Source organism: Balaenoptera musculus, chromosome 11 (genome assembly GCF_009873245.2).
Source record: "Balaenoptera musculus isolate JJ_BM4_2016_0621 chromosome 11, mBalMus1.pri.v3, whole genome shotgun sequence".
NCBI classification, from domain to species: Eukaryota; Metazoa; Chordata; class Mammalia; order Artiodactyla; family Balaenopteridae; genus Balaenoptera; species Balaenoptera musculus.
In genome coordinates, this window is record NC_045795.1 from 24,027,267 (window position 1) to 24,052,320 (window position 25,054).

The window sequence follows — 25,054 nt, forward strand, 5'->3', positions numbered from 1 at the left end:
TCTCAATGCCCATTCTGTGTGGGTTCCTGATTCTCTGCGGGTTCTTTCCTGCTGAGGACAATTCTCTTCCTGTCCCAGCCTGTGATTGGGGGGCTGAGCCCAGGGCTCTAGTGGTTTGGGCCCCAGCCTCATGGGTGGAATGCGCCAGCCACCCCCAGGCTAGACGAGGGGGCTAAGGGTCAGGGTGGGCATTTGTGGTGCCCCTTTTTGACCTTTGTAGGCCAGAGCTGGGTGAGGGGCTGGACAATGAGCCTCCTCTTCCTCGAAAGAAGGAATCTTGGTGGAGACAATAAGGCCCTGTCTGCTCTGGCATGGGGGGCGGTGGCTGACTCAACTTTGCATACCCCCCACCAGGCCCTAACAAATGTCATCAAGAAATGGGGGCAATTTTCCCTTTACTGCCCTGGACAGTCCCCACCACACCCTTCTTTCTCTCCTCATCTGATCTTGCCTTTTCTCCCATGACTTGACCCCACTTAGTTCTCTGCCAGCTCTGCCTTTTCCTGCCCCTCAGCTCTTCCCTAGTCTGTGTTGGGTTGAAGCGTGGAGGGCAAGGGCCAGGGGTACTGCTGGTGTTTAAAGCTAGTAGTCTCTGCTGATTTGGGGGAGTTCCAAAAATAGGGGGCCTCATAGGGTTGAGAAGAGACTTCTAAGGGGCCCTTTGCTTGGCTGGGGGGGGTGAAGGTAGTGGGATCTGGACCCCACTGAACTGACCAAGCTCCAGCTGTGGAGGAGGCTTGTGGGAGGGGGCAGGAATGGGAGGGCTCTGTCTGGCCCGCCCCTCCTCTCCTTTGCAGCCCGCCCAGCCCGCCCACCAGTCTGAGCTGCTGCTTCTGAGGCTGGTGGCCTGAAGTCTCCAGGAGAGGGGGAAAGACAGGTGGGGAGAGAACGTCAATGGGGAAAGACAGGGGGTCACTCAGAGTCTTAGAGTGAGTGTGAGTTGGGTGTGTTGTCTGAGTGAGGGGAGTGGGTCCAGAGTGTATGTGGTGGTGTGGGTGCGTGAGGGTAGCAGGAATGTGTTTAAGGTGGGGTTTCCAGGTGTGTGGGTGTGTACAAGGTGTAAAGGGGTGTAATGGTGCATATCTGATATTTTGAAGGTAGGAGGATTAGGATGGAAGAGGGCATGTCAGAGACAGGAGGGTCATGAGGGGAGGTGGAGGGAGTGTGTCGGGCTGTGAGCTTGTATGGTGCCGCATGGACCATGATGTGCTAAAGGAAGGGGGGTGTTAGTTAAATGTACCTGCAGGTGTAGACAATCCTGGTGGCTAGTGCAAGCGTGCAAATGAATGTCCTGCCCCACTTAAAGGGCACCAGCAGACTGCTCTTGGGAGGGCTGGAACTGGAGAAGTTAACAGGAGAGGGGAAGGGCCTCCATTAACCTCTTCTTGCCTGCAGCTGGCAGAGTCTGAAGTCAAGGAGAAACATGGGGTCCAGGGCTGAGCTGTGCACTGTCTTAGGCGGACTCTCATTCCTCCTGCTACTGATGACAGGCGAGGGGGCCAAGGGTGGATCCCTCAAAGAGAGGTGATAACAGAGGGGGCAGGGCCAGGGGTGAGGTCTTCATGAAACCTGCTGGGGGTGGGGCTTCACAGGTGGCAAAACAAAGTTTAGAATGGCGGGGAGGCTGTCATTTTTAGGGAGGGTGGGGCCTCAGCGGAGCCTGAAGGGAAGTGGGGCTCCTGGCTCCCCAGGGCCTGGCCCACTCAATGCCTGTCACTTTCCCCCGCATGGGTGCAGTCAGGGGGTCTGCTCCAAGCAGACGCTGGTGGTCCCACTCCGTTACAACGAGTCCTACAGCCAACCCGTATATAAGCCCTACTTGACTCTGTGCTCTGGAAGGCGTGTCTGCAGCACCTACAGGTGAGGGGTGGGGAGCCTGGGCTCTGGGGTCTCTCAAGAGGAACGAACCCCCAAAACCGGGACCAGGACCCATATGCCAATGTCCAGAGCCCGGCGCTGTGTTCCAGGACCACGTACCATGTGGCCTGGCGGGAGGTGAGGAGGGAGGTGCAGCAGACCCACGCCGTGTGCTGCCAGGGCTGGAAAAAGCGGCATCCCGGGGCGCTCACCTGTGATGAAGGTGAGGCTGGGTCTTCCCAGGCCTCGGGGGAGGTGCGCCCCGCCGGGCTGGAGAGCCAGGCCTTCCGCTCGGTTCTGAACCCCGCTTCCTGCGCCCGCAGCCATCTGCGCCAAGCCCTGCCAGAACGGAGGCGTCTGCGTTCGGCCAGACCAGTGCGAGTGCGCCCCGGGCTGGGGTGGGAAGCACTGTCACGTGGGTGAGTTGGCTCGCCCTCCCTCGGGGTGGCGCCAGGACCTCCCTACCCGCCGTGGCGCCCCCCTCCGCCCCGCCCCCCTCAGCCCCCTCCTCTTTCCGGTAACTAGACGTGGATGAATGCAGGACTGGCGTCACTCTCTGCTCGCACGGATGCTTCAATACAGCAGGCAGCTTCACCTGCGGCTGCCCCTGGGGCCTGGTGCTGGGCCCGGACGGGCGCACTTGCGCAGAAAGGGCCCCAGAGCCCCCAACCAGTGCCAGCATCCTCAGCGTGGCCGGTGAGTGGGTGGGTGCGTGGGGCATGCGGAGGGCCGGACCAGAGGCAGGGCCAGGGCAGTGGTCACGCTCGGCTCGCTCCTTTGTCCCAGTTCGGGAGGCTGGACACGATGAGCGTGCCCTGAGGCGGGAGATTCGCGAGCTGCGAGGGCGCCTGGAACGGCTGGAGCAGGTGAGTGCAGATGCCTGGGGCCAGGTCTGGGTGGCAGACCCCACCCCCAACACCCTGAGGTGTCTCTTCCTTTGTAGTGGGCCAGTCAGGCTGGGGCCTGGGTCCGAGCAGTGCTGCCCATGCCCCCAGAAGAGCTGCAGCCCGAACAGGTGGCAGAGCTGTGGGGCCGAGGCGACAGGATTGAGTCTCTCAGTGACCAGGTTCTGCTGCTGGAGGAGAGGCTAGGTGCCTGTGAGTCTCCATGCCCCTCTCTGTGGGGACCCCCATCTCCCAACAGCTGCCCCCAGCTCTTCCAGACACCTTTTCCCAACTCAGTTTTCTCTTGTCCAAAATCTCTGCTCCTCCACTCACTCACCCCATACCTTCCCCAGATTTCCGCACTTTACCACCCCTTCTCCTGGTCTGTCTCCAACTTGGTGGTTCCACTTATTGGTGAGTGAGACTGTCAATCCTTCAGTGTCCAGGGCCCACTCCAGGCCTCCAAGAAGCCCACAGTCAATGTGTCTGCCTGTCTCCTTGTCATTATCCAGGCTCCTGTGAGGACAACAGCCTGGGCCCAGGCCTCAATCGGCGGAGCTAAGGAGCCTCTGCAGAGCCCCTGCCCCACTAATTTATACAGAAACTGGACCCACTAATCCTCTGGGATTGGCCTGCTGGGGAGCTGCAGATAAGGTAATCTGCCACTAAAGAGCAATGAACAATGGAAACTTTGGAAAGCTGAAGAAAGGAGGAAGGCGGGTTGTCTTGGCCTGCCCCTGAGTCTTCCGGCTGGGGCAGAGGCCTGGAATGAGAACTGCTTTTTTAACTCCTTAACAAACGCAGCCAGAAAGTGCCCAGATCTCTCTCAAGCTTTATTCTCGGTTTCTTGCTGTTATCCAGATAATTAATAAAAATCAACCACGCAAAACTGGGTCCCACCCTCTCCTTTTTGCTCCCAGCCCACCTCTGTGGTTGTGAGCACAGATCTGGGGTGGGAGGCAGGGAGTGGCTAATGCCACAGGGAGGAAATGAAAACTGGCTCAGAGAGGGGAAGCCTCAAAAGAAAGAGAAATAAATTAAAAGCCCTCCCATCCCCTCCAGCCAGGGTTCAGTTCCTTTCCCCAACTCCCCAGGGTGAAGTGAGTGCAGCACCTGATGTCTGCCTCTTCCCCTTGTGTCTGGTTAGAATGGTACAGCAGGGCTGTAGGGGGCTTGGTGGGGCCAGGACCACTGAACAACTATACCCAGGGGATGAGGGGAGGCAGAAATGTGGCATCCAAGTGTGTGCTCAACCCTGGGCACTTGGACGAGGGCAGGGATGAGACCTCTGAGTGACAGAGTCCAGCCCCCACTGACAGGAGGCTCCACGGGAAGGAGGGAGAAGGTGCTGAGGAATGTTTCCAGGATGAGCCTGGGAGAAGTATTCCAGGCATCAGCTTCCAGCCACAGCGTGAGGAGTCGCCCTCACAAATGGATGAGTCCACTGAATCCGTGGACATGGGAGTGAGAAATTGTTCCACAGAATGGATGAATCCACTGGCCAATGTGGGGTGGAGAGGTAGAGAAGACCACAAAGGAAGAGGGTCCACTGGGGACAGAATGGAGTGTTCCTACCCTTGTGTAGGCTGAACCACTGAAGATGAGGGGGAGGCAACTGTCCCACAGACAGGATGGCACAGAAGGTGGGGTTCAGGGTGGAGGTTGCACCTAGGCAAGAGTCTGTTGGGGGGCGGTGCTGGGAAGGGGGCAGGGAGCGGTGCTGTAACCACATTCACTTCAGAAGTTGAAGATTCCAAAGAAGAGAACAAGTGGGGAGAGGGGAAATGAGGAAGAGGGCTTGGCCCAGCTTCAGGCCCACTGGGCTGGTAGGTGTGGAGACGGTGGGGGGTAGATGGGAAGGGAGCTCAGAGCTGGGCCTCGCCCACCCCTCCAGGCTTCTTCAGATAGTCACCACCACCCCTGCCATCAGTGGAGATTTCCCGGAAAACGGTGAGCATGGAGTGTCGGACTGTGTCGGCCAGAGCTGGGACGTCATCTGGTGTCAGTCCTTCTGTGGGCACTGGGGGCAGCACCCGTACCTGACATCGCCCTGGGAGAGGGGTGAGCACCATCATGGCCTGTCTACCGGGAGTCTGCCCACAGGTTTCTGAGCTCTCCTGATACTTAACTCCCCTCAACCTTTCAGTTCTCTGCCCTGGACAACTCCCCCTCAGCTTACCAGCTGCCACCTGTTCTCTGAGGTCCTCCCACACAAAGCCTTCCCCAGCCCCAGTCCAGACACCTCAGCACCCTGCCAGCACCACTGTCTGGGGCTTAGTGTTTACCGCCGAATGCTGTAACTGCACACACAGGCTTTATCTTTCCGGCTAGACAGTAATGGCCTCTCTTGGAGGGACCAAGTGTTACCCATCTAGCAGGGTATAGGGGGTGCTTAATAAATAATAAATACTTACTGGCTGATGTGGGGTCACATCAGATGATCCTGTGGACATCTCAGTGCTGACGCTGACTGAAGCTCCTGCCCCATGGCGATGTCCCTCTAGCCTCTCCCATGGCCCTTCTGGCCACCCCCCAACCCCAGATCTGCACAGAGCCCTCACCTGAAGTGAAGCGGCGCTCCTTCTTGCAGTAGAAGTCTTGATAGGAGGACATGACTATAGGAACGATGGGAACCTGAGGGAAACGAAAAGCGATCAGCCCACGGCTCCCTTCTGAGGTCCCAAGGACCAGCCTCTGCCAAGAGAGGAAGGGATGGTGGGGGCTTGAGGGTCAGTAGTAGACGGCAAGGAGTAATCACCTGGGCCTGAACTGCGAGGTGGAAGGCGCCACGTTTGAAGGGCAGCATGGAGCCGTTGTGGTTTCTCGTGCCCTCAGGAAAAACCCAGACCCGTACCTGGGAAAGAAAGAGTCAAGGAAGACACACATATGGAGGGATCAGAGAATGGTTGTGATGCTGTAATGGGACTTCCGAGGCCTGGTGGCCCTGCACATCAGTTCATTTACAACTATTCTACTCCATAACCCCCATTTCCCCAGGGTGACTCACATCCTGTGTGATCAGGGTCTGGGCGACCTCAGACATGACACTGATGGCATCCCCAGTGCGCTTCCGGTCAATGAAGATGACTCCCGCCAGCCAGCAGGCCAGCCCGGCAGAGCCGGCCCACAGTAGCTCGCGCTTGGCAATGGGCACACAGCGGCCTGGCAGTACCTCCATCATCCCTAGGGCAGAGGTGGGGGCGGGGTGAGGATCAGTGTCACAGGAAGCAGCCCACCTCACCCGGGTCATCACCCAGGGACTAGAGCTAAAGGAAGAGGCAGACCTGGGGGCGAGGGGTGGGGGAAGCCCCCGAAAGTAAGAGAAGGTGACTAAAGGTGTATTATCTTGCTTATGAGGGCAGCTCTACCCCAGGGAAAGAGGCCTGCAGAGGGAGCAAGGGGGCAACCCCCAGATGAGGGAGGGTGGAGGACCTCTAGGGGAGGCGACCCCAGGGAGGGCTGCAGGAGGATGGGCGTGGCTAGGGGAGGCGGCTCACCAAGCAGGTCGAGGGAGCTCTGGTGGTTGGAGACGACCACGTAGGGCTGTGAAGGAGGGAAGTGGTGAGCCCCTCGTACCTCCACTCGGATCCCGTACAGGTATTTGATGTGGAGCAGCATCAGACGCAAGATCCTGTGGAGGTTCCACATGGCAAGGGGTTCCAGTGGGACCTGCTGACGTCCACCTGCAGGCCTCAGCTCCCCTACCCCGCCCCTGTCTTCCCGGGCATCTTTGCAGTCTGCTCCGCCTCCTTGTCCCTGGGCTCGCTCAGTGTCTCCTGCACACTCAGTGCCCTCCCCATCCACTGCTTGCTTCTGACCCTAAGGTTCCCTCATCACCCAAAACCCCTTGCCCCTCACTTCATGTTCTCGACGTTGCGTCCTCGCACGGCACACACAGGGATGGCGAGCACAGCCAGGAAGAGGATCCAGCCGTTGTAGAAGGCCATCTTGAAGAAGTACTTGGCACTGGGGCTGCAGAACCACAGAGTGGGCAGCAGGAGGGCGAGCAGCAGCAGGAGAGTCCACAGCCCTGGCCACAGCTCCATTCTGGTCACCTGCAGGGGACGGGGCGAAGGGCAGTGGGCCTGGTTCCTGGATGGGGGACGGGGTGGGCAAGGTGCAGAAGGCAGGGTTTGAGGGGGCTCTGGGGGCCAGGGCTCCCATTAAAACCTGTCCAGAAAGCCTCTCGAGGATGGGGGCAGTGGGGATGGGAGCTCAGGACTGCTCTCCCACCCCTCTCCCTGAAGGATCCAGATACATTCAGACATGAGACACAAGATATGGACATCCACGACTCACAGACACATGACAACAACAGGACATTAATAATAGCTAACGCTTGTAGCTGGTAAGGATCTTACAATGGTCTATCCCTCTGCTGTCCAATATGGTAGCCACCAGCCACATATGGCAACTGAGCACTTGAAATGTGGCCTAGTCTGCATTGAGGGGTGCTTAGAGATATAAAATACACATCAGATTTCAAAGACTTTGAATGAAAAACAGAATGTAAAATATCCCATTAATAATCTTTTATATTGATTACTTTGTGAAATTATAACCTTTTGGACATACTGGGTTCAATACACTAAAATTAATTTTACCGTGCTTTTACCTTTTTTATGTAGCTACCAGAAAATTAAAAATTACATATGTGGCTTGCATTATAGTTCTGTTGGACAGGGCTGGTCTATATACTATGTTAAGTTCTTAAATATGAAACACACGATTTACGTTTTAAAGGAGATAGGCCCAGAAAGGTTAAAAAACTTACTTGAGGTGATATGACTCCTAAGAGGCACTTCCTAGCTTAAAGCTAAGCAGCTTGTGCTCCTAACCACTTGGTTATGCTGCTGCCTGTATATATACACACAAGCGCACACATAGCACGCAGCAGATACAGTGGAAATGACAAAACACAGACATTCTCCAGGGGCTGACTGGCAAGAATAAAGGCTCTGTCACTAACACAAACTCGGACACACACAGTCATACAAAGACTGACCTGTTCACACACATACGCAAATTTACAATCACACCCATGACCGGTAAAGGATGGTAAATTCATACCCAGTAAAACCCCTCTCCGCCCAGGCAGGCTCCCTGTTCCCAGATAAACCCATGGACATACCTATATCTATTAATCCTGCTTCCACAAACTGGCAAACAAATTCGACCACCCACTTCCCTCCCTCCCAGCAACACTGCAGGCAATGTGGTCAGGCATGCAGTGTGTAAGGCTTCACCAAGCGAAAAAAGGAGGGCAGAGAGTAAAAGGGTCATTACACCACCTGCCCTGGGAGAGGAAAGAGCTCGGGAGGAAGAGGCACAGGCATGCGGAATCTGCTTTTCAGGCTCTTCCTCCTTCCTCCACTCTGCCCCACGGTTTGGAGCAGGGTCACAATTCACAAAAACGGTGTTCAGGCAAATATCTGTTACTCGTATTAAGGCCAAAGGCACTCCCTTCCAATGACAGAAGGGCTGTGCTCCAAGGTAAGTCCATTGCCAAGGGTGAAGGTAACAGGTGATAGAGGAAATGGGACTCTGCCAGCTCTAGGACAATAGGCTTTCTGAGTTGCTTCATCCTACTGCCCCCGCAAGTTGGAACAAGCGTTTCTCCCCTGGACTATTTGCAACGGGCTCTTAACTCTTCCCCTTCAATCCATCTTCCACATGGCAACCAAAGATGTTTCTGTGACACAAATGTGAGCATCTCTCTTGCCCAAAGGCCCTTCTTGACAAGTTGACTTCTCCTTACACCTTTGGCCACATCCCTACAAAAGCCTTTTCGCTCTAGTCAAATTGATTTACTTCAGTTCCTCAGACACACCATTATCTTTCACGCTTCTGTGCCATGAACATGCTGTTCCCTTTGGCTGGAATGTTCTTCTGCCTCTTCACTTGCCTGATACAGTTCAGTGTCACTTTTTGGAGGTCTTCCTGAACCCCTCCAGGCCTGTGTTTTCATTACACTTTCACCTTGATCACTGATTCTCCAAGTGCAGAAAAATAAATTCTTGGACCTCACCCCAGACTACTGAATCAGAAATTTTGGCCATTGGCCCCATGAATCTGTATACTATTTTAAACAAGCCATCCAGGTGAGTCTGATGTGCACATAAGTTTGAGAACCACCCATCCTGACACTAGACAGGGTGTAACCGCTTGGGGTTATCTTTGTTTCCCTCCCTAACGTGTAAGCAGCTTGAGGACAGGGATTGTCTTATTCCCAATGCCCAGGATGGAAGGAAGCAGAGAAGATGCTCAATAAACATTTGCTGAACAGATTATAAGGCTGTGTACATACCCACATAGCCGTAATTAATGAGACAACAGTTCTGAACACCAATCAGAGAGCTACCCTCTTGAGGACTATTAACTATGAAAAGAAAAGCCACCAAAAAAGCAATGAACACACCAGGACTAACAGTAACCTACTCTGGATATACACACACAATACAGGGTCACGGTGAAGGCAGAGTGACAGCAATCTAGACAAGATGGCACATACCATCTTGCACACAAGAGAAACATACAGAAAGGGGATTAACATGCCACAGGGGAAAGATGCCGCTGTCATCAAATACATGCCAACAGTGCAAAGAGCGGGGGACAGATAATATACGTGGCAGAGGTGACGCTGTGCTATGCACTGAGCTCCATGGACAGACTGTTCACAGGCACCGGATGTAACATGTGTGAAGAGACACAGGCCAGCGGGGTCAGCAAGGTAAGGCATATGGGGATGGTTCTTTAGGGACATGGAGGCCCAGTTACCTTTTTCTCTAATATGTGACATTAAGTGACTCTCTCCAGAGCAGGGATGTCCGAGGATTTATAAGCACAATGGAGTGCCAAGTGAGTTAATGAGCATACGGCTCACAAAATATATTGGCAATAAAATTATGAAATAAATAGTGTATGTAACCAGAAGCACACAAGCTGTGGACGTGTCACATCAGCACATCATGCGAAGGGGCACACGTGTGCGGTGTGAATTGGGACTGGGAAAACACATGCAGTAAACAGGCCAATCCGATCACAACATGAGTGTGTGCTAGTCAGCTAAGCCACGAGATCCCACACACGAAGATGACTGCATATGGTGGGACTATGCACATAACCTGTGAGCCCAAACAAAATAAGGTGTGATCTCTACATGCTAAAGTAAACATGCAAAGTAAACATAAGATGTGCAAGAAACATGAAACCACATAACAGATGCAACAGATGAGAACACACACATGTGAACACGTCAAGACTGGCCACGAGACACGGACATATGAGAACAGGCAATTCTGATGGAAGATAACACATCATTTCTCCACAACCCATGAAGAGCACAGGACAAACTAGCCGCACACAAGCCATTAAACACATCAAAGGCACACCCACTCAATGTAGAAAACATGGCCCCTCACAAGGCATCTGTATGTCAGTAAGGGTCGAACACAGCATGGAAGGCCACTGAGAAACAAGAGGTCCTGTGCCTTGAGAGAAACAGGTGTCTCAGGGCATCCCTAGGAAGCAAATTCTGCCGGGGAAAGGAGGGCACTAAACTCCCTTCTGCCTGCCACTACCCCCCAAGGGTCACGTGGGGCCAAAGGGCAAGAAAAGGAACTGGGGAAGGTGTTGGGGCTTTCCTCTCCAAGATTCCCTGTCCACACCCTCATCTCAAGTTCACAGGGTCTCCATCTCTCCTCCCTCGTATCTCTTCCATCCTTCTTCCCTCTCAGGCCCCCTCTCCTTTCCCCAGCAACCCTCTCGCAAGTCGGCCCGTATCCTTTTCCCACCAAACCTCTCCCCAGCCCGCCCTCCCAGACCCAATCTTTCCCCCATCCCCTCCTCCACATCCCTTTTAGCCCCTTCCTCCCCCCTCCTCCCATCCCTTTCCTGCCCCCACCTCAGTGGGGTGGGGGGCCTGGGGGGCTGGCCCCCTCCCCAGCCAGGCTGCGGCAGCGGTGGTGGCGGGTGGCTGTGTCTCTGCCTCAGTCGGGGTGTCGGTGCCAAGGGGGCGACAGGATTTGGGGGTGTCCTAGCCCCGGCCGATGGAGGGGAGGTGAGAATGGGAGGCTGGGCCCATAGCGGTAGGAATGGTGGGGGGTTGTCCCCCCAGCTCCCTCCCTCCCTCCCTGCCGTCTCTCTGAGGGCTGGGGCTGCTACTGCCGCTATCCCCCACCACCCCTCCCCACGCCCGCTGGTTTCCGGGGCTGGCCAGGAAGTAGGGGGCGGTGATGGGCGCCCTGTTTTGCCAATCGCCTCCCGGGGACCCAGGCATCTCCTCCCCACATCTTTCAGTCTCCTCTTGCTAGCTCCACCCCACGAGAGCTCAGCTGGGCTCCGTCTCGGTCTCTCTGGCCTTTTCTGGCTCCAGCTGCATCTTCTTTTCTCCAACTTCCTTTCAGCACACATGGCTTGCGTGTCCCTTGGTGCTGTATTCCTTCCTTGGCCCGTTCCTTCTCATTCTCCATCAGCTCTCCTCTTATTGTCAACTTGTTTCTTTTCTTCTCCTTAACTCCCACATCTGCTGCTTATTCCCTCCAACTCCAACCCTTTTCCATCTCCCTCTTCCTGTTCCCCCATTCAAGTCCAAATATTTATCAAGCACCTACTATATGCGAAGCTCTGAGTTCTTCACCTCTCTTCTTTTTCTCGCCAGGACTCCATCTCACCCCACCTCACCCTCCAGCCCTCTTGTCTGGTTTCTGCCCTTTGTCCCTGCCACTATCTCCCAGCAGTCCAGCTCCCTCCTCCACTGACCTCCCCCACCCTCCCCCTTCCTGGTCTTTGGAGAGAAGGGACACTCTCAGGCCCTCTCCCTGCCCTTTTCCTTCTGTGATGTACTTTAACCTCAGTACCTTTTCTTTTCTAGTTCCTTCCTATCAGTCTCCTTACTCACCCAAGCTGAGACTACCCCTCTCCTCAACATAGAAAAAATGTACTCTTCTTCCAATGGAAACTGGGCATTAGGGTTGCTTTCTTGAAAAAATAAGTGAGGAAGAATGCTGATTCCTCTGGGATAAGCATGCCTCCTTAATTTTGTAGTATGTACCTAGCTCTCTCTTCAGCCCCTGCTGCCCTCTCCCCCATACTCCCATCAAGCCCCTAATCAGGATCATTCCATCACTCCTCCCTTCTTGGTCTCCACTTCTGCCTCTCAATAAGGTTTTTCCCTAAACCTCTACACGCTTCCCGAACACTAACCTCCCCTGCCGTAGGCAGCTCCTAACTTCTCACCATCCCTCACTGAGTCACGTAGGAACTTTTACCAGGATGTTGTTGAAGAACCCTCAGCTTGTGTCTGGCCTCCACCCCCACTAGACACCTTTGCCCTGAAAGAGTTTACATGCCCTGAGGAACAAGATGTAAAGAACACTGGTAATGGGAGGACTGTTACCTAGTTCTGCTCCTTGAGCCACAGTGAGGGCCACTGACTGTAGAAAAGGCCCAAACTCGTACGAAAGGCCCAAACTCTGAAGCAGCTTGCCTAAGTCCCAGGGGTCCAGCCCAGGAGGAAGACCCCAGTTCTGCGGAGCACAGTACAAGAAGGAAGGGGCGGGCCTAACCCCTTTCCGCCGCGGGTCGCCTAAAAGGGGGTGGATCTTGCCTCTTCACCCACTCACAAAGGGGTGGAGCTAGACCTTTTCTGCTCTTTAAGGTTTAAAACGGTGTCTAGGGCAACTCTGTTCTACTCTGTGTCACATTAAAAAGGGGATGGGCCTTTACTTCATTTCTGCTCTGTAAATCACCTAAAGAGGAGCGGGCTGAGTCGTCCAGCCGAGGGAGATGGGTTAACACCAGCGCCGCAGATCGATGTTCGCACCATCCAAACGTCGGGCTAATCCCAGTTCTGCTCCCTTCTTCACTAAGAGGGAGGCGTGGACCCAAGTTCTGCTCTTTACGTCACCGAAGGAGGCTGGAGCCATTTTGAACCCTGCGACCCTAGCGTTTGTCCTCTTTTCCGAGCTCTTCGCCGTCTTTTCCGACCTCGGCCAATCAGGGGCGAAAAAAACGGCCCAATCAGTCGAGAGAGACTACAGTCGGAGGACCCGGATGAGGCCGAGACAAGGCCTTTGAACCCCAAACCCCGCCAATTGTAGAGCAGTCACCATGGCGACAGTGTAGCGGTGAAGGGGTGGGACCAGAGAAAGCTCAACTCTCATAGGATTGGCCCACCCCTTCCCTCCGCCTACTGCGCACGCGCGCTTTACCTCGCCTCCATTTTCCGTCGAGTTCTAGCCAATTAGTTGCTTTGGAGCTATACGCTCCAAAGTCCAAAGGAATCCGGACGTTCTCTGAAAGAGGAAGTAAAAGAAAGACAGGGGCTTGTAGTGGGCGAGGTCTAAGTAGTCTTGAGCCAATTGCTTCTGGCCTTTGGTTATGACTGGCAGCTACTCAGACGAATAAAGCCCTCCCTAGCCGGGGCGACAGGACGTATGGAATATTTACCAATCCCATGGCACTGCAAACTGACTGTGACTGTATTAGCCAATAGTCATTGTGCAAGGGCGGGACCGCGTAAACCTCTTTCCTCCCCCGCCCTTTGGACCAGTCCTTTATTACGATTCTGTATGATTGGCAGGCACTGAGACCAATAGTGATTAGAAAACCTTGAAGCCTGCCGAAAGATCGTGGGCAGGAGGCGGTTTCTCGTTTGTTGCGGCGTCTGTATGTGTGTTTCGGGGGATTAAGGGGCACGCGGGGGGCGAAACAGTACCGGCCATGGCAGCAGCGGAGGAGGAGGACGGGGGCCCTGAAGGGCCAAACCGCGAGCGGGGCGGGGCGGGCGCGACCTTCGAATGTAATATATGTCTGGAGACTGCTCGGGAAGCTGTGGTCAGTGTGTGTGGCCACCTGTACTGGTGAGAATCTGAGAGGGGTGCGAAAAGGAGTGGGGCTCAGATTTATACTGGGGAGGCTGGGGGCGGGGGGGACCATACAGTCATACAAATAATCGGAGGGCACATTCTCATAGGTGAGGCCTGAGGGGGGTTCTTACGTGTTTTTGGGTATGTGTGGGCGAGAGGGTCACGTCTGTACAGAGGAGAACTGTGGAAAGGAAAATCATAGCAACTAGGAGCCAACCTAGTTGTGTTAAGAGGTGCGTTAAGAGGAAGTGGGACGCAGGGGGTGGGCACTGCACATCTGTGCAGGCGAGACGCGAGCCACCTTACCCCAGGGAAGGGAGGGGTCTTAGCTGTACAGGTAGGATCGGATTAGACTCAAAGGTTAGGGGAGGCACGCATCAGTTGAGTAGGGGGAGATCTAGGGAAGGTGGGATCACATGCAGGTGAGATATGGCAAGGGGTGGTATGAGAAACTTGGGGACAAGGGCACTGTGGAGGGGCAGCCCCCAAAGGTTAAGGAGTTGTGGAAATAGGGACTTTGTTGGGCATAGGAGAGAGGAAAAGGAGTAGCGGGAGAAGGTGCTGGTAAAGGGGGTTTGGTCTGGGAGTGATGGGGGCAAGGATAGGGCTGGGGCTGAAAGAGGAGACCTGGAAATGGGTGGTTGAACAGGACTGGAAATTAAGTCGAAAGGCAGAGAAGGGAGGGGTGAGGATTTGTGTGTGTGTGTGTGTGTTTGCTGGGGGAGAGGAGAGGGGAGATTGTTGAGCATGTTGAGGATGGATGTAGCTTTAGGTATTGGAGGATCAGAGAAGCAGCAAGGCCAAGTTGGCTAGTATGGTAGGGGTTGTGGAAAATATGAAAAGAAACAGCAGGTAACACCTGGTAAGAGGGGTAAGATGGGACTCTGAGGTTGGGTCTGTGTCTCTCTTTTGTGTAACTGGTTTGACCTTTCTCGTTCCCCTTCCAGTTGGCCCTGTCTCCATCAGGTGCGTACGCAGAGGAGATGAAGAGGGAGATGGGGAGGTCTGAGGAGCTGGAAGACCCTTCTGTGTACTGGAAACCACTACATTTTTTTCCCCCAGTGGCTGGAGGCACGGCCAGAGCGGCAGGAGTGCCCAGTGTGTAAAGCTGGGATCAGCAGAGAAAAGGTTGTCCCCCTTTACGGGCGAGGGAGCCAGAAGCCCCGGGATCCCAGGTGAGAGAGGGGAGGTGGTGCTGAGGGAAGGTGGAAGGTTCTGCTTGGGGAGTGGGGTATGGAAGAGGAGGGACTACTTCCTGCTGATAGTCCCTCTCTTCCTCAGATTGAAAACCCCACCCCGCCCCCAGGGCCAGCGACCCGCTCCAGAGAGCAGAGGGGTGAGTCTTGTCTGATTGTATTCCTTCCTTGCCAAAGACTTGCCCCGTTCCCCACTGACTTTCTTCACCTCCCTAGGGATTCCAGCCATTTGGTGATACTGGGGGCTTTCACTTCTCATTTGGTGTTGGTGCTTTTCCCTTTGGCTTTTTCACCACCGTCTTCAATACCCACGAGCCATTCCGTCGGGGTACAGGTAAGAGCCTTCCCTCAGCTACTACCAGCGAGCCCTCTGAATCTCCTCAGACCCGCTTCTAGCCTACGAGTGGATACTTCTTCCACAGCTTTCCTCTCTTCCACAGGTGTGGATCTGGGACAGGGTCACCCGGCCTCCAGCTGGCAGGATTCCCTCTTCCTGTTTCTCGCCATCTTCTTCTTTTTCTGGCTGCTCAGTATTTGAGCTGTGTCTCCTTCCTGCCCACCTCCAGCCAGAGGAAAATCAGTATTGGGGGTCCCCGCTGACCCTTCCTTACTCCCGGACCCTCCCCTGTAAGCCCTCCATTTTTGTTGGCTAAGGCCAACCCTGGCCACTTTCCAGGAGCGTGTGGGGAGGAGGAGTGACACCTGTGCATAGAATGGGAGAATCTTTGCTCTGAACTGTTCGCTCAGTAGCATCGTAACTCCCAGCTCTGGGAGAGGAGGACGGACTGAAGACAAGGTCTGTCTCCCCTCTCTCCTGATCCTTTGCTTTCCCCCACATTTCTTGATTTGATGTTGAAAGGTGGGCAAGGCTCCCTCTGACTCTCCCCCATATTCCCCTTGTTGATTTAATTTAATTTTTCTCTCCCCGGTGTCTAATGTGGGTCCTGACTCTTAAGTGCTTCCTTTCCCTCACTACCTCCTTTATTACAAATTCAATAAACAAGGTGAGATGTATTCACGGGAACTCTGCCCACCTTTGTCCATCCCTCCTTCTTTCCAAGACAGGAGCATTTCTCTCCAACTTCAGTAGATGTTGGTGTGGTGTGGCGAAGCATGGGGGTGAGACCCTCTCCTTCAGGGCTCTCGAGGGTGCAGGGGGTGAGGGCATCACACATACACAAGAGCAAATGTGTCAGGTGTTTACTCATCACTGTTTGTGAGAGGCTCTGGTTGTGGAAGAAAGTTTGGGGAGGTGGGGTAGAGATTATACAGGGGAGAATTGGTCTGGGGCCAGAAAAGAGGGTGGGAAAAAAAAGGGAGCTGATGGATGGGGTCCGGCTGTGGGCTTCTCAAGGCCCTCCCGCACTGCTTTCTGCCGCCTCAGGCTCCTCGGGCTGATTCAGCTCTGTGCGCTCCTCCTCTTCCTCCTCCTGGTTTTCTGGGTCCTTCCTGGGGAGGAGGATTGGGGAGAATTCTGCACATGGTGCCCAGCACTCCGTCATTTCTGCCCCCACACCCCTCCTTGCTGCCTGGAAGCCCTTAGTCTGAGGTGTCTGCCTTCCTCCACTCACCTCTCCTCTCCTCTGCGTTGCCGCCTTTGCCACATGATGACCCCAATGAGCAGGGCGGCTGTCCCCAGGCCTCCCAGGATCCCCAGGGCCAGGGCTAGAGTTCCCAGCTCCGGCCCTTCCACAGAGCCTGTAGGGAGACGGGGAGAATTGCGGGCACAGCCCTCACAGTTCCTTTCTTGTTGACCATCCCCTCAGTCATGCTGAGGTCTGTCTGCTTCTCTCTGACTTGATCCAACCCCTCACCTGCAGTCAGCCCCTCCTCGCCTGTTTCTGGAAAACAAAATCAGAAGGGAAGGCTTCAGTTTGGGAGAAGGCTAGTGGGAGCCCCGGCGGAGCCTCTCCCTTTCTTCAGTTTAGAGGGGAGAGGGGACAGGCGGGGCTGTTCTCTTGGGCTGTGTGGGGCAGAGAAGGCCTGGGCGTGGCTGCCTGGAGGGAAGCGTGGGGTGGCTCTCGGGGACAGTGTTAGCGTAGGGTAGGGAACTGGAGCCTGCACTGTCCCTCAGCCGCCCCCAGGGTCCCTGGGATTTGGAGAGAGGTCTCCTCACCGATGATGCTGACGCTGACAGCATGGCTCTCCTGGGGCCCATGGCTGGGGTGGGTGGCCACACAACTGTAGGTTCCCTGGTCCTCAGGCCCTACCTCAGGGAGGAGCAGCACGGAGCTGGGGGGAAGGGGCAGGGGCATGCCCTGGTGGGGAAAATGGGACAGGAGACTATTAAAACCCCTGCCAACACATCCCATACTGCTGGCTTTGCCTCCACATCATCAGGTACCCTTGTACCTCCTTGCCTGCCTCGCTCTCCATGAACCCCCTGCCCTCCTAGTTGCCAATGACATATCTCGCTACCTGCCAGCCCCCTCTCCAGGTCACTCACATCCTTGATCCAGTGGATTTGAGGAGGGGGCTGGGCAGGGGCTTCACAGGTCAAGGTCACGGTACCACCAGGAGCTACTGCTCCACCTTCTGGCTCCACCATCAACAGGACTTCCTCCAGTGGCGCAGGCTCTGGGGGTGGGGAGGGGCATGAGGTTGAGGGTTACACCTGTCTATGGTCCCCGTGGCCATGGGCTTAACCCTCTCCTTCCTGAGGGTCATACCTTCCGACAGGTGCTCACCCAAGTTGGGGCCCTCCCCAGTTCTGCGCTCACCCCAGACCCTGAGCTGGATGGGGGCTGTGTGCAGGGCTCGGCGCCGGGGAAGACCAGGGCTGAAGCTACAGGAGAAGGTGGGGTGGGGAGCTCCTCCCCGGGCTGGGGTCACCATCAGCTCCGAACGGAGTGTGAAAAGCCCTGTCTCAGGGTGTCTCTTGGTCTCTTCCTTCACAGACACTCCTATGGTGGCGGGAGGACAAGGCAAGACATTCCAGGGTGGGTATGGGAGAGCGATCAGAAAGAAGGCAGCCAGGAGGAGATGCTGGGACTCACCTTTGCCATCAGGTATTAGGGTTTTCCCATCCAAGTGCCAGCTAAGAGTCCCTGCAGGGTAGCCCCCCTTGGACACACATATCCCCACCTGGGGAAAAAGTGACCTCATCATCTTTGAAAATAAGAGAATCCATACACATACACACAGCTACACTCCCCTCCCATTCTCAGGATCCCTTTCCACATCGCGCCTTTTCTTCTCCTACCTTATCGGGGACACCAGCCATGAGTTCAGAGGCAGGATCAACAATTTCTGGCTTCCCAGGAATCTCTGAAGGAGGAAAAATTCCAATCAGAGGCTGCAGCTTTGAAGATACACCCCAGCTGTGGGAATGGGGGCAGCTGAAGTCAAGTTCTCACATGCCAGGGCCCAGGAGTCAAGGGCTGGGGTAGAAGGCTTTTCCTTAGATGAGAGGTGGGCTGTGAACAAGGCCCTGGAACCCTTACGATAGACTCGGACTCGGTAGTTGGACTTGGTCTCCTTTCCCTTCCGGCTCATTGCCCGGCACCGGAAAGTCCCCTCATCCTGGATCCCAACAGCCGGCAGGAGGAGGGAGCCGTTGGGGAGGACACGAGCCACGCTATCCCAGGGGCCTCCCTGGGGAGATAGGACCTTCCAAGCTTCTGTCCGGCCTGTGTTCTGGGGACAGAGGAGAGGGGCCTCAACAGTGCAAGCCCTTTGGGAAAGGGCTGATGAGGTAGGGAGGTAGGGAGGTGGGGAGGAGGGGACGCGAATCGTCACTGGTCTCTCCGGAAGTGGGGAGACAGGAGCCCCACTTACCAGTTTCCATTCCAGCTGCTGGGGTGGTTTCTTGGGGGCCCCCTTACAGTTCAGCACCAGTGGCTTCCCGATCCTGGCTGTGATGTTTTGATCCCCTACTACTGCCCCTGGGAGACAGCACCACAATGGAGGGGCAGGAAGGGAGATGGGAGCTAATAAAACTAGAACAGGGTGGATGAGGGAGATTGAAAAGCAGTACCCAGGTTCCTGGGAAGTTGTGGGGAGTTTCGGGGACAGGGGCAGAGTGCTTTCTGCGGGGAGGATTGGTGTTGGGGGTGGGGCAGGGCTCACCCCACAGACTGAGGACCAGCACCCAGGCTCCAGCTGCTGCCCCTGCTGCCATCCTGCTTCCTTCCCAGGCTCCTGGCTCTGTCTGCCCCTTGCTGCTGTGGCCACCACCCTAGGTGGGGCTTGTACCCTCTCCCCCTGCCCCCATCTCCCCCGTCTTGTCCCGTCACAGGGAATGCTAGGAATTCATGCCTCTCTCGGACAAGAGTCCTTCAGGTACTGGGAGAAACAGCTGTCACCCCACCCCTGGGCACTGCCAGCCTCTGGGTACAGCCACATCCATGGGGGTGGGAGTGCATCTCCTAGGGTCTCTTATCCCCTCAGGACTCCCAACCTATTGCACCAGACCACCCAGGGCTACTGGACGACTAGGTGAGGTTGCTAGGCAACAGGGTTCAGGTCTGGCTGTTTCCCATGGAGAGGAGGCAGGGGTGAAACCTGGGGCCTGGGTGGTGAGGGCAAGGCCGGGGAACTCGGGGGGCGGGGGGGGAAAACCCGTTTGGGGCTTTATGAGAGAAAAAAAGTTCTCATGTTTTTGAAAAGAATTCTCAACTAAACCCAGGGAAAAAAGAAATTTCTTTATTTAAAACTGCGTTTTTTGTTTTTTTCTGTGAAACTACAAGTTTACAAGTGAGGAGAGAACTGCCCCCGGCCCATGCCTCCCACCCCCACCCATCACACTCCCAACCTGCCCCCCAGTCCTGCCTGGATCTTTGACGGGAGGGGTTCCCTACTGACAGTCTTGTGAAATCCTGAGGATATTTGAGGGGTTCAGATAGTAGGGTTCAGGGCCGAGGGTGGGACAGTGGTGATTTTACCTTCCCTCATACCTGGCTTTTTGCAGCCTCCCTCCTCTCTCTCCCCACCCTCTCGATTTTGGACTGAGAAAAAAAAAAAAAAAAAGATACCTCGTTTCTGGGGAAACTGAGGGAGATACATACACAAACACCCCAACCCATATTTAACATATTTGGCAATAACCCCCTCCCCATTCTTCCCCGTCCAATCTGCAAATAGTGGTTTAAAAGAAAGATATTAGACGTGTCACTCACAGGGGAAGGTGACATTTGCTCAAATTACCGAGTCTAGCCCTGCCCAAGGGTGGTGGGGAACCGGCTGGCAGAGCAAGCCCTGACTGCTTCCACGCCAAATGCAGCAGAAAGCTGCCTGCACAAGCAAAGAACACCTCAGTGACTTTGGAAGCAAAGGAGGACACCTAAGTGATGTCAGGGGGGCAGGCTTGGTGCCCTGCTAAATGTACTTCCTGACGCACAGGAGTGGAGCCAGGCAGGCTCTTCATCAGTTCTATTTGTTCCCCTTTCTCTTATCATGACCCCTTTGGCTATCACCCTTAAGGTGGGAAAGCAAGAAATGAAAAAAAAAAATCAACATATTTATAAAAACATCTACTTCCCCAAACTAAATTAAAAATTAAGAACCACCACCACCACCAAAAATCCCCGAAATAAAAATTAAAAAAAATACAGATGGATCCCAGGGTTAATTTTTCTTTCCTTAAAAAAAAAGTTCAACCCCAAAGCCCAGTCAACAATTCCCTAAAGTAGCAGAAACTCCCTCCGAGGTAGATATCTGAGTCAGACACTCCCGTCCACCGAGCGATTCTATTGGTTTAAGATGAGCTGCGTATGAGGTAATAAAGCCGTCTGGAGGGGCAGGGGGTGGGGAGGCACAGGGGGCGTGGCGCACGTCCTCTGTCCAGAAGTCATGTCCCCATTTTTGGCATCTCTGGCTGGGCAGGGCTGGCATCTCCACAGATCCCAGAGCAGATAAGTGGGGTGAGGGAAGGAGAGTTGGGGAGCCCAGAGAGAGAGAGAGAGAAACAGAATAGTTGTACGTGCGTGTATGAGAGAGGAGGAGAGGAAAGATCTGAAAAATAGGATTCTGGGTGCATGTGTTTCTATGTGAGAGATAAAGGGGGAGAAAAAGAATGAAAAAAGGAAAAAAGGGGGAGACAGACCCCACTTTCCCCTTAAGGGGCCCCATCTTCCCTGCCATGTAGTCAGCACCCCCAGCGCTGAGAGAGTCTGGCCAGGGAGGGGATTGACTCTGCTTGCCCTTCTCTATCTTGTGCTTCTCCTTTGTCTGGGTTTTGTCCTCTGGATGCCTGCGTCCTCTTCAAGAGGTGCCTTGTGAGCCCCTAACCCCTGTGGCCCTGAGGGGCGAGATCAGTTGGAAGTGTCAGAATGAACGCTCCCTGGTCCCTCTGTCGGGGATGTCACTGAGGACGGGGTCACAGCCTCCTGCCAGCCACCGTTTGCCTGGAAAAAGAGGCAGACAGTTGGGGTAGGGCTTTAGGAAACCCAGCACAGGGGACAGCGCTGCCAGGGAAAAGGCCCTCCCATCCTGGTGAGAGGTGGAGAGAGGGGCTTCAGGTACTCACCCTCATTTCCCGAGGGCTATACATCTGGCCTCCCCCGAGGTTATCCCCGTAGCCCCCTGGCCCCATCGAGTGTCGGAGTGATTCCACCTGCAGGCAACAAAGGAGGACAGGACACAGTGAGAAGCCTCAAAAGAAAAAAAGTCTCATATCCTAAAGTAGGGAAACTGAGTTTGGGAAAGCCCTACTCAAGGCGAGATGGACCACCTGACCTGGGAGGCAGAGTAGGAATCTCCGTTGAGCCCGGGCATCCCCAGAAACATGTCACCGGATCCTGAGAGATTGAAAGAGCCGCCAGAGCCTTGGGGGAGCAGAGGGGGAATTAGGGAAGAGTGTAACAGAGCCTGTGATGGCAGACGGGAGACTCACTACAGCTCTCAGTTTTCAAAAAGCCCCCTGAACTAGCTCTCTGGGGGTGGGCCACCATACGCAAATTCTCCACCAAACAACATTGCAACACTCAGAAGGAGCAGTTTGTTCCTGAGCCTCCCCTGGCCACTTGCTGGAAGAAAGGCAGAAGTAACTTCACTGGGGTGGCCTCTGTCCCCTGATATTCCCACCCCATCTCAGCTTGGTCCCTCTCACCCCAGAAGGCCCCCTCTCTGCTATGATCCTGCCTAGATAGGAAGCTGGAACAAAAGCAGGAAGCGTGCAGAACAGCCAGCCAGGGTGGCAGCGGGATCCACCTGCGGAGGAAGGGGGTGTCGGGGAGCTGGTGCGGCTGTGGCCTCCCTGGGTGACTGACACAGCGGTCTTGACGGCGTAGATGTTTGCCTCCTCTTGGAACTTTCCAATATTTTTCTTATAGCGAATCCGCTTGTTGCCAAACCAGTTGGAGACCTGTGGGGTGTGGGGCAGAAAGGAGGGTCAGGTGGGAACCTGCCCCTCTGTAAACACCTTAGTCAACAGGCTGGGAGAGCGCCGTGCCCCCAAAACTCCTGCCCATGCCTCCCCAGTACCTGAGAGACAGTGATTCCACACTTCTTGGCGAGCTCCTCCTTGGCCTCCTCACTAGGATATGGGTTACTCAGGTGGGAGTAGAAATACTCATTCAGGACCTCAGTGGCCTGTTTGCTGAAGTTACGGCGTTTCCGTCTACAGAGGAGAGAGGGGGTGGTGAGGAGGATGTGGGTGTCCCGGCAGGGCCACCAAGCTGATTAACTCCAGAGAGCGCCGCTGTCACGGAGTATAGTGCTGTGCTGCGCAACCTGGTGGCCCAGAGGCTTGGAGAAGAACGTGAAGGAGCTGGGTGCTGGGGGCTGGCCTGGGGCCCTGGGCCCCACCTGGCATCCAGGAAGCGGGAACGCAGGATCATGACGGCCTCGCAGGTGCTCTGCTTGAGCTGCATCTGGATGGCGCTGAACTTCCGGTGGATGATGCTCACCATGCGCTCCATCTCCTTGGGGGCCACGGGCCGCGTGCGGCTCTGCTCCCTCAGCAGGTTCATGACGTGGGTTGTGAACTCGTTACACGCCTGCAGTGGGGGCCCGTGGCCTGGTGAGGAGGAGCCCCCTGGCCTTGGGATTCCCCCGAAGGGCCTCTCCCTCCACCCGCTCCAGCTTCCTCTCCTCACCTGCTCATACTTCTCCAGCTCCGAGTGGTAAATGTGGCGGATCTGGGCAAGTTTGCTGCGATAGTCCGAATGTTCGATGGAGTTGTCGGGGGACACGCCGCCTCCGGAGGCTGCGGCGGCCGCAGCTGCTGCCGCTGAGCCGCCCCCTTTCTCAGGCCCAGCCACACCCTCTGCCAGAAGCATGTTGTCCAAGCGCATCAGCTGCGGGTCCACAGGCTCCTCCTCTTGGGAGCTTCGAATGCTGAGGCCTAGCGCGCACGCGAGTCGACTTAGGGACCCCGGGACCCCACACCCAGCTCTCAGCCCTCCTGGTGCCTCCTGGAGACCCAAGTCTCCAGGCCTGGGTTCCCTCCCAGGCCCCCCTTAGCAGTCTTCCTGACCCACACTTCCCTCAGGGCCCCAAGTTGTCAAACTCGTAGCCCCAGTTCTGTAGTGAACAGGGTTCTGTCTCCAGAGTTGAGGAATCAGAAGTGGGGGGGACCCACGTACCGGTTTTCTCCTTGATTTCACACAGGACGCTAAAGAGAGCAGGCTTCATTCGGTGGCAGTTTAGGGCGTGTTTCCTTGGGAGGAATGGGAGAGAAAAATTGAGAGGCTACAGAAATGGGGGAGTGGGAAAGACAACCACAAAACGACACACCCATGAGGGTAAGAGAGGGCAGCCTGGGAATAAGGGAGGTGGTGGGTAAATGTGTGGCGGGGGAAAGCAGGATTGGAGGCCGAATGGAGTTGGGGGGTTCTTGGGAAGAGCTCAGCTCCCAGAGTGTGGAGACGTGGGGAAGCTGCTTGGCTCTGGCTGGACGGAGGAGGGAAGGTGCAGTAGGCTAAAGGCACCGTGGCCGGGTGGAGGCTGTGGGAGATGGTCTAGAAGGGTGCAGAGGGGATTTGGGGAATGGCTGCAGAAATGAGAGTGACTAGGTAAATTTCAGCGGAAGATAGAAGGAGGCTGGGGAGAAGAGTCAGAGTTTGAGGTGCCAGAGGGGGTTAGGGGTGCTGAGCTTAAGTGGGGAGTTCAGTATAGAGGTGTGTGAAGGGTCCTGGGACTGAGCAGGCTGGAAGGCTCTGATGCTCCTAGTGTCAGCTGAGCAGGGGCAAAGGGTGAGTGAGGACCCTTGGAGGCTGGGCCATACATGGAGAGAAAGGGTCGCAGCCCGGGGAAGGGGTGTGGAGGCCCCTAGGATGAGGGTGGGCTGGAGAGTTAGGGGAGAAGACAGCATAGCTGTTTCTTAGTCTGGGAGCCAGAAGAGGGCTCTGGAGATGGAAAGATGTTCCAGGGGCGTATGTGTGTGTGTGTGTGTGTGTGTGTGTGTGTGTGGGCGGGGGTCAGTGAGAGACTGGGGGGGGAGTGAGACCACCTGGGGGGGAGTGAGACCACCTAGCGGTCCCCTTTTTGAAGGTTTCAGGGACTGGGGGTGAAGGAAGGTTTGAGAGGGATCACTTATCTTGGGGCTCCCGGGAGTAAGGAGAGGAGAGAAGAGCTGTAGTATCCTGGGGAGGGTCCTGGAGTTGGGGGGCTCCCAGAAGATTCAGAGCTTGTGAATGGGGCTTCTGCTGGGTCTGTGTGGGGACCGGGTTGGGGGCACTCACTTGGCCTGGGCCTCGTCCAGGCTCTGGTCGGTGATGGTCATTATCTGCTGCAGAATGTCCCCGATGTCTTGCTTCCCTCGGCCTCCCGGGACCCCCCCGCTACCCCCACCGGGGTCTCCACCACCGGGAGGTTCGCCAGGGCCCCCAGGCTCCCCACCCACCAATCCAAGGCCCCCCCGGCCCCCGCCTGGAGGGGGCGGCCCCAGCAGCCGCTCGTCCATAGTTGGGGGGGGGGCCTGAGGCCCCCTCCCTGCTCCGCCCCTCCCCCCCCCGCGCCTGGTTACTTCCCCCCCAAACTCGCTGGGGCCGCTGCTCCCTCCGCCCCAACCCCCGCCCGTCTCCCCCGCTCCCGGCTCCCCCGGGGGTTCACCCCGGCCCTGAAGGGACACCTGGGGTACCGTCTGGGCCCCCCACAGGAGACCCCGGCCCCCGGCGGCGGAGAAAATGGAGCCGGAGAGAGAGAGAGAGAGAGAGAGGGAGAGAGAGGGAGAGAGAGAGAGGGAGAGAGAGCGAGAGGAGGCCCAAGCGGGGGTGTGTGTGAGAGAGAGGGAGGAGGGAGGAGAGAGGAGGGGGGGAGCGAGGGAGGGAGGCTGGGGGAGGGGAGCCGGGGAGGAAGAGGAGGGGAG

The 25,054-nt window shown here is 55.8% G+C and overlaps 5 protein-coding genes across 21 annotated transcripts; 2 read left to right on the plus strand and 3 right to left on the minus strand.

Moving 5' to 3' along the window:
* Positions 1-10: 10 nt before the first annotated feature.
* EGFL8 (EGF like domain multiple 8) lies at positions 11-3,630 on the plus strand. 7 transcript variants are annotated; one of them, XM_036868457.1, is made up of 9 exons: positions 11-877; positions 1,396-1,524; positions 1,738-1,860; positions 1,968-2,080; positions 2,181-2,276; positions 2,383-2,553; positions 2,644-2,723; positions 2,801-2,954; positions 3,254-3,630. In XM_036868457.1, the coding sequence occupies exons 2-9, from the start codon at positions 1,424-1,426 to the stop codon at positions 3,301-3,303; spliced, it is 888 nt and encodes a 295-aa protein (XP_036724352.1). In that variant the 5' UTR covers positions 11-877; positions 1,396-1,423; the 3' UTR covers positions 3,304-3,630. The 7 variants fall into 7 exon arrangements, with proteins under 7 accessions (XP_036724352.1, XP_036724347.1, XP_036724349.1 ...); XM_036868452.1 differs by having other exon boundaries at positions 2,801-3,155; positions 3,254-3,434; XM_036868454.1 differs by lacking the exons at positions 11-877; positions 1,396-1,524 and adding an exon at positions 3,095-3,155 and having other exon boundaries at positions 1,553-1,860; positions 3,254-3,372.
* On the minus strand, positions 3,554-13,335 carry AGPAT1 (1-acylglycerol-3-phosphate O-acyltransferase 1). Of its 8 annotated transcripts, none has more exons than XM_036868475.1 (7): positions 12,953-13,335; positions 6,600-6,796; positions 6,239-6,372; positions 5,749-5,924; positions 5,500-5,595; positions 5,303-5,375; positions 3,554-4,791 (listed from the first exon to the last, which is right to left on the minus strand). In XM_036868475.1, exons 2-7 carry the CDS (start codon positions 6,785-6,787, stop codon positions 4,607-4,609), a joined length of 852 nt encoding a protein of 283 aa, XP_036724370.1. In that variant the 5' UTR covers positions 6,788-6,796; positions 12,953-13,335; the 3' UTR covers positions 3,554-4,606. The 8 variants fall into 8 exon arrangements, with proteins under 8 accessions (XP_036724370.1, XP_036724367.1, XP_036724362.1 ...); XM_036868472.1 differs by lacking the exon at positions 12,953-13,335 and adding an exon at positions 12,491-12,751; XM_036868467.1 differs by lacking the exon at positions 12,953-13,335 and adding an exon at positions 12,491-12,751 and having other exon boundaries at positions 6,600-6,833.
* Positions 13,336-13,370: 35 nt separating this feature from the next.
* RNF5 (ring finger protein 5) lies at positions 13,371-15,829 on the plus strand. Of its 2 annotated transcripts, XM_036868476.1 has the most exons (6): positions 13,371-13,603; positions 14,557-14,575; positions 14,672-14,784; positions 14,891-14,945; positions 15,022-15,139; positions 15,246-15,829. In XM_036868476.1, exons 1-6 carry the CDS (start codon positions 13,464-13,466, stop codon positions 15,341-15,343), a joined length of 543 nt encoding a protein of 180 aa, XP_036724371.1. In that variant the 5' UTR covers positions 13,371-13,463; the 3' UTR covers positions 15,344-15,829. The 2 variants fall into 2 exon arrangements, with proteins under 2 accessions (XP_036724371.1, XP_036724372.1); XM_036868477.1 differs by lacking the exon at positions 14,557-14,575 and having other exon boundaries at positions 13,487-13,603.
* A 161-nt stretch (positions 15,830-15,990) lies between these two features.
* On the minus strand, positions 15,991-19,000 carry AGER (advanced glycosylation end-product specific receptor). Of its 3 annotated transcripts, none has more exons than XM_036870803.1 (11): positions 18,874-19,000; positions 18,583-18,689; positions 18,249-18,441; positions 18,008-18,072; positions 17,802-17,889; positions 17,526-17,708; positions 17,252-17,382; positions 16,922-17,063; positions 16,620-16,646; positions 16,377-16,503; positions 15,991-16,254 (listed from the first exon to the last, which is right to left on the minus strand). In XM_036870803.1, the coding sequence occupies exons 1-11, from the start codon at positions 18,923-18,925 to the stop codon at positions 16,155-16,157; spliced, it is 1,215 nt and encodes a 404-aa protein (XP_036726698.1). In that variant the 5' UTR covers positions 18,926-19,000; the 3' UTR covers positions 15,991-16,154. The 3 variants fall into 3 exon arrangements, with proteins under 3 accessions (XP_036726698.1, XP_036726696.1, XP_036726699.1); XM_036870801.1 differs by having other exon boundaries at positions 17,475-17,708; positions 18,874-18,985; XM_036870804.1 differs by lacking the exons at positions 18,249-18,441; positions 18,874-19,000 and having other exon boundaries at positions 17,475-17,708; positions 18,583-18,674.
* A 471-nt stretch (positions 19,001-19,471) lies between these two features.
* PBX2 (PBX homeobox 2) lies at positions 19,472-24,966 on the minus strand. Its single transcript, XM_036868691.1, has 9 exons — positions 24,429-24,966; positions 23,331-23,404; positions 22,842-23,089; positions 22,552-22,742; positions 22,228-22,363; positions 21,955-22,108; positions 21,481-21,569; positions 21,272-21,358; positions 19,472-21,149 (listed from the first exon to the last, which is right to left on the minus strand). The coding sequence occupies exons 1-9, from the start codon at positions 24,647-24,649 to the stop codon at positions 21,057-21,059; spliced, it is 1,293 nt and encodes a 430-aa protein (XP_036724586.1). The 5' UTR covers positions 24,650-24,966; the 3' UTR covers positions 19,472-21,056.
* Between the last annotated feature and the right edge of the window lie 88 nt (positions 24,967-25,054).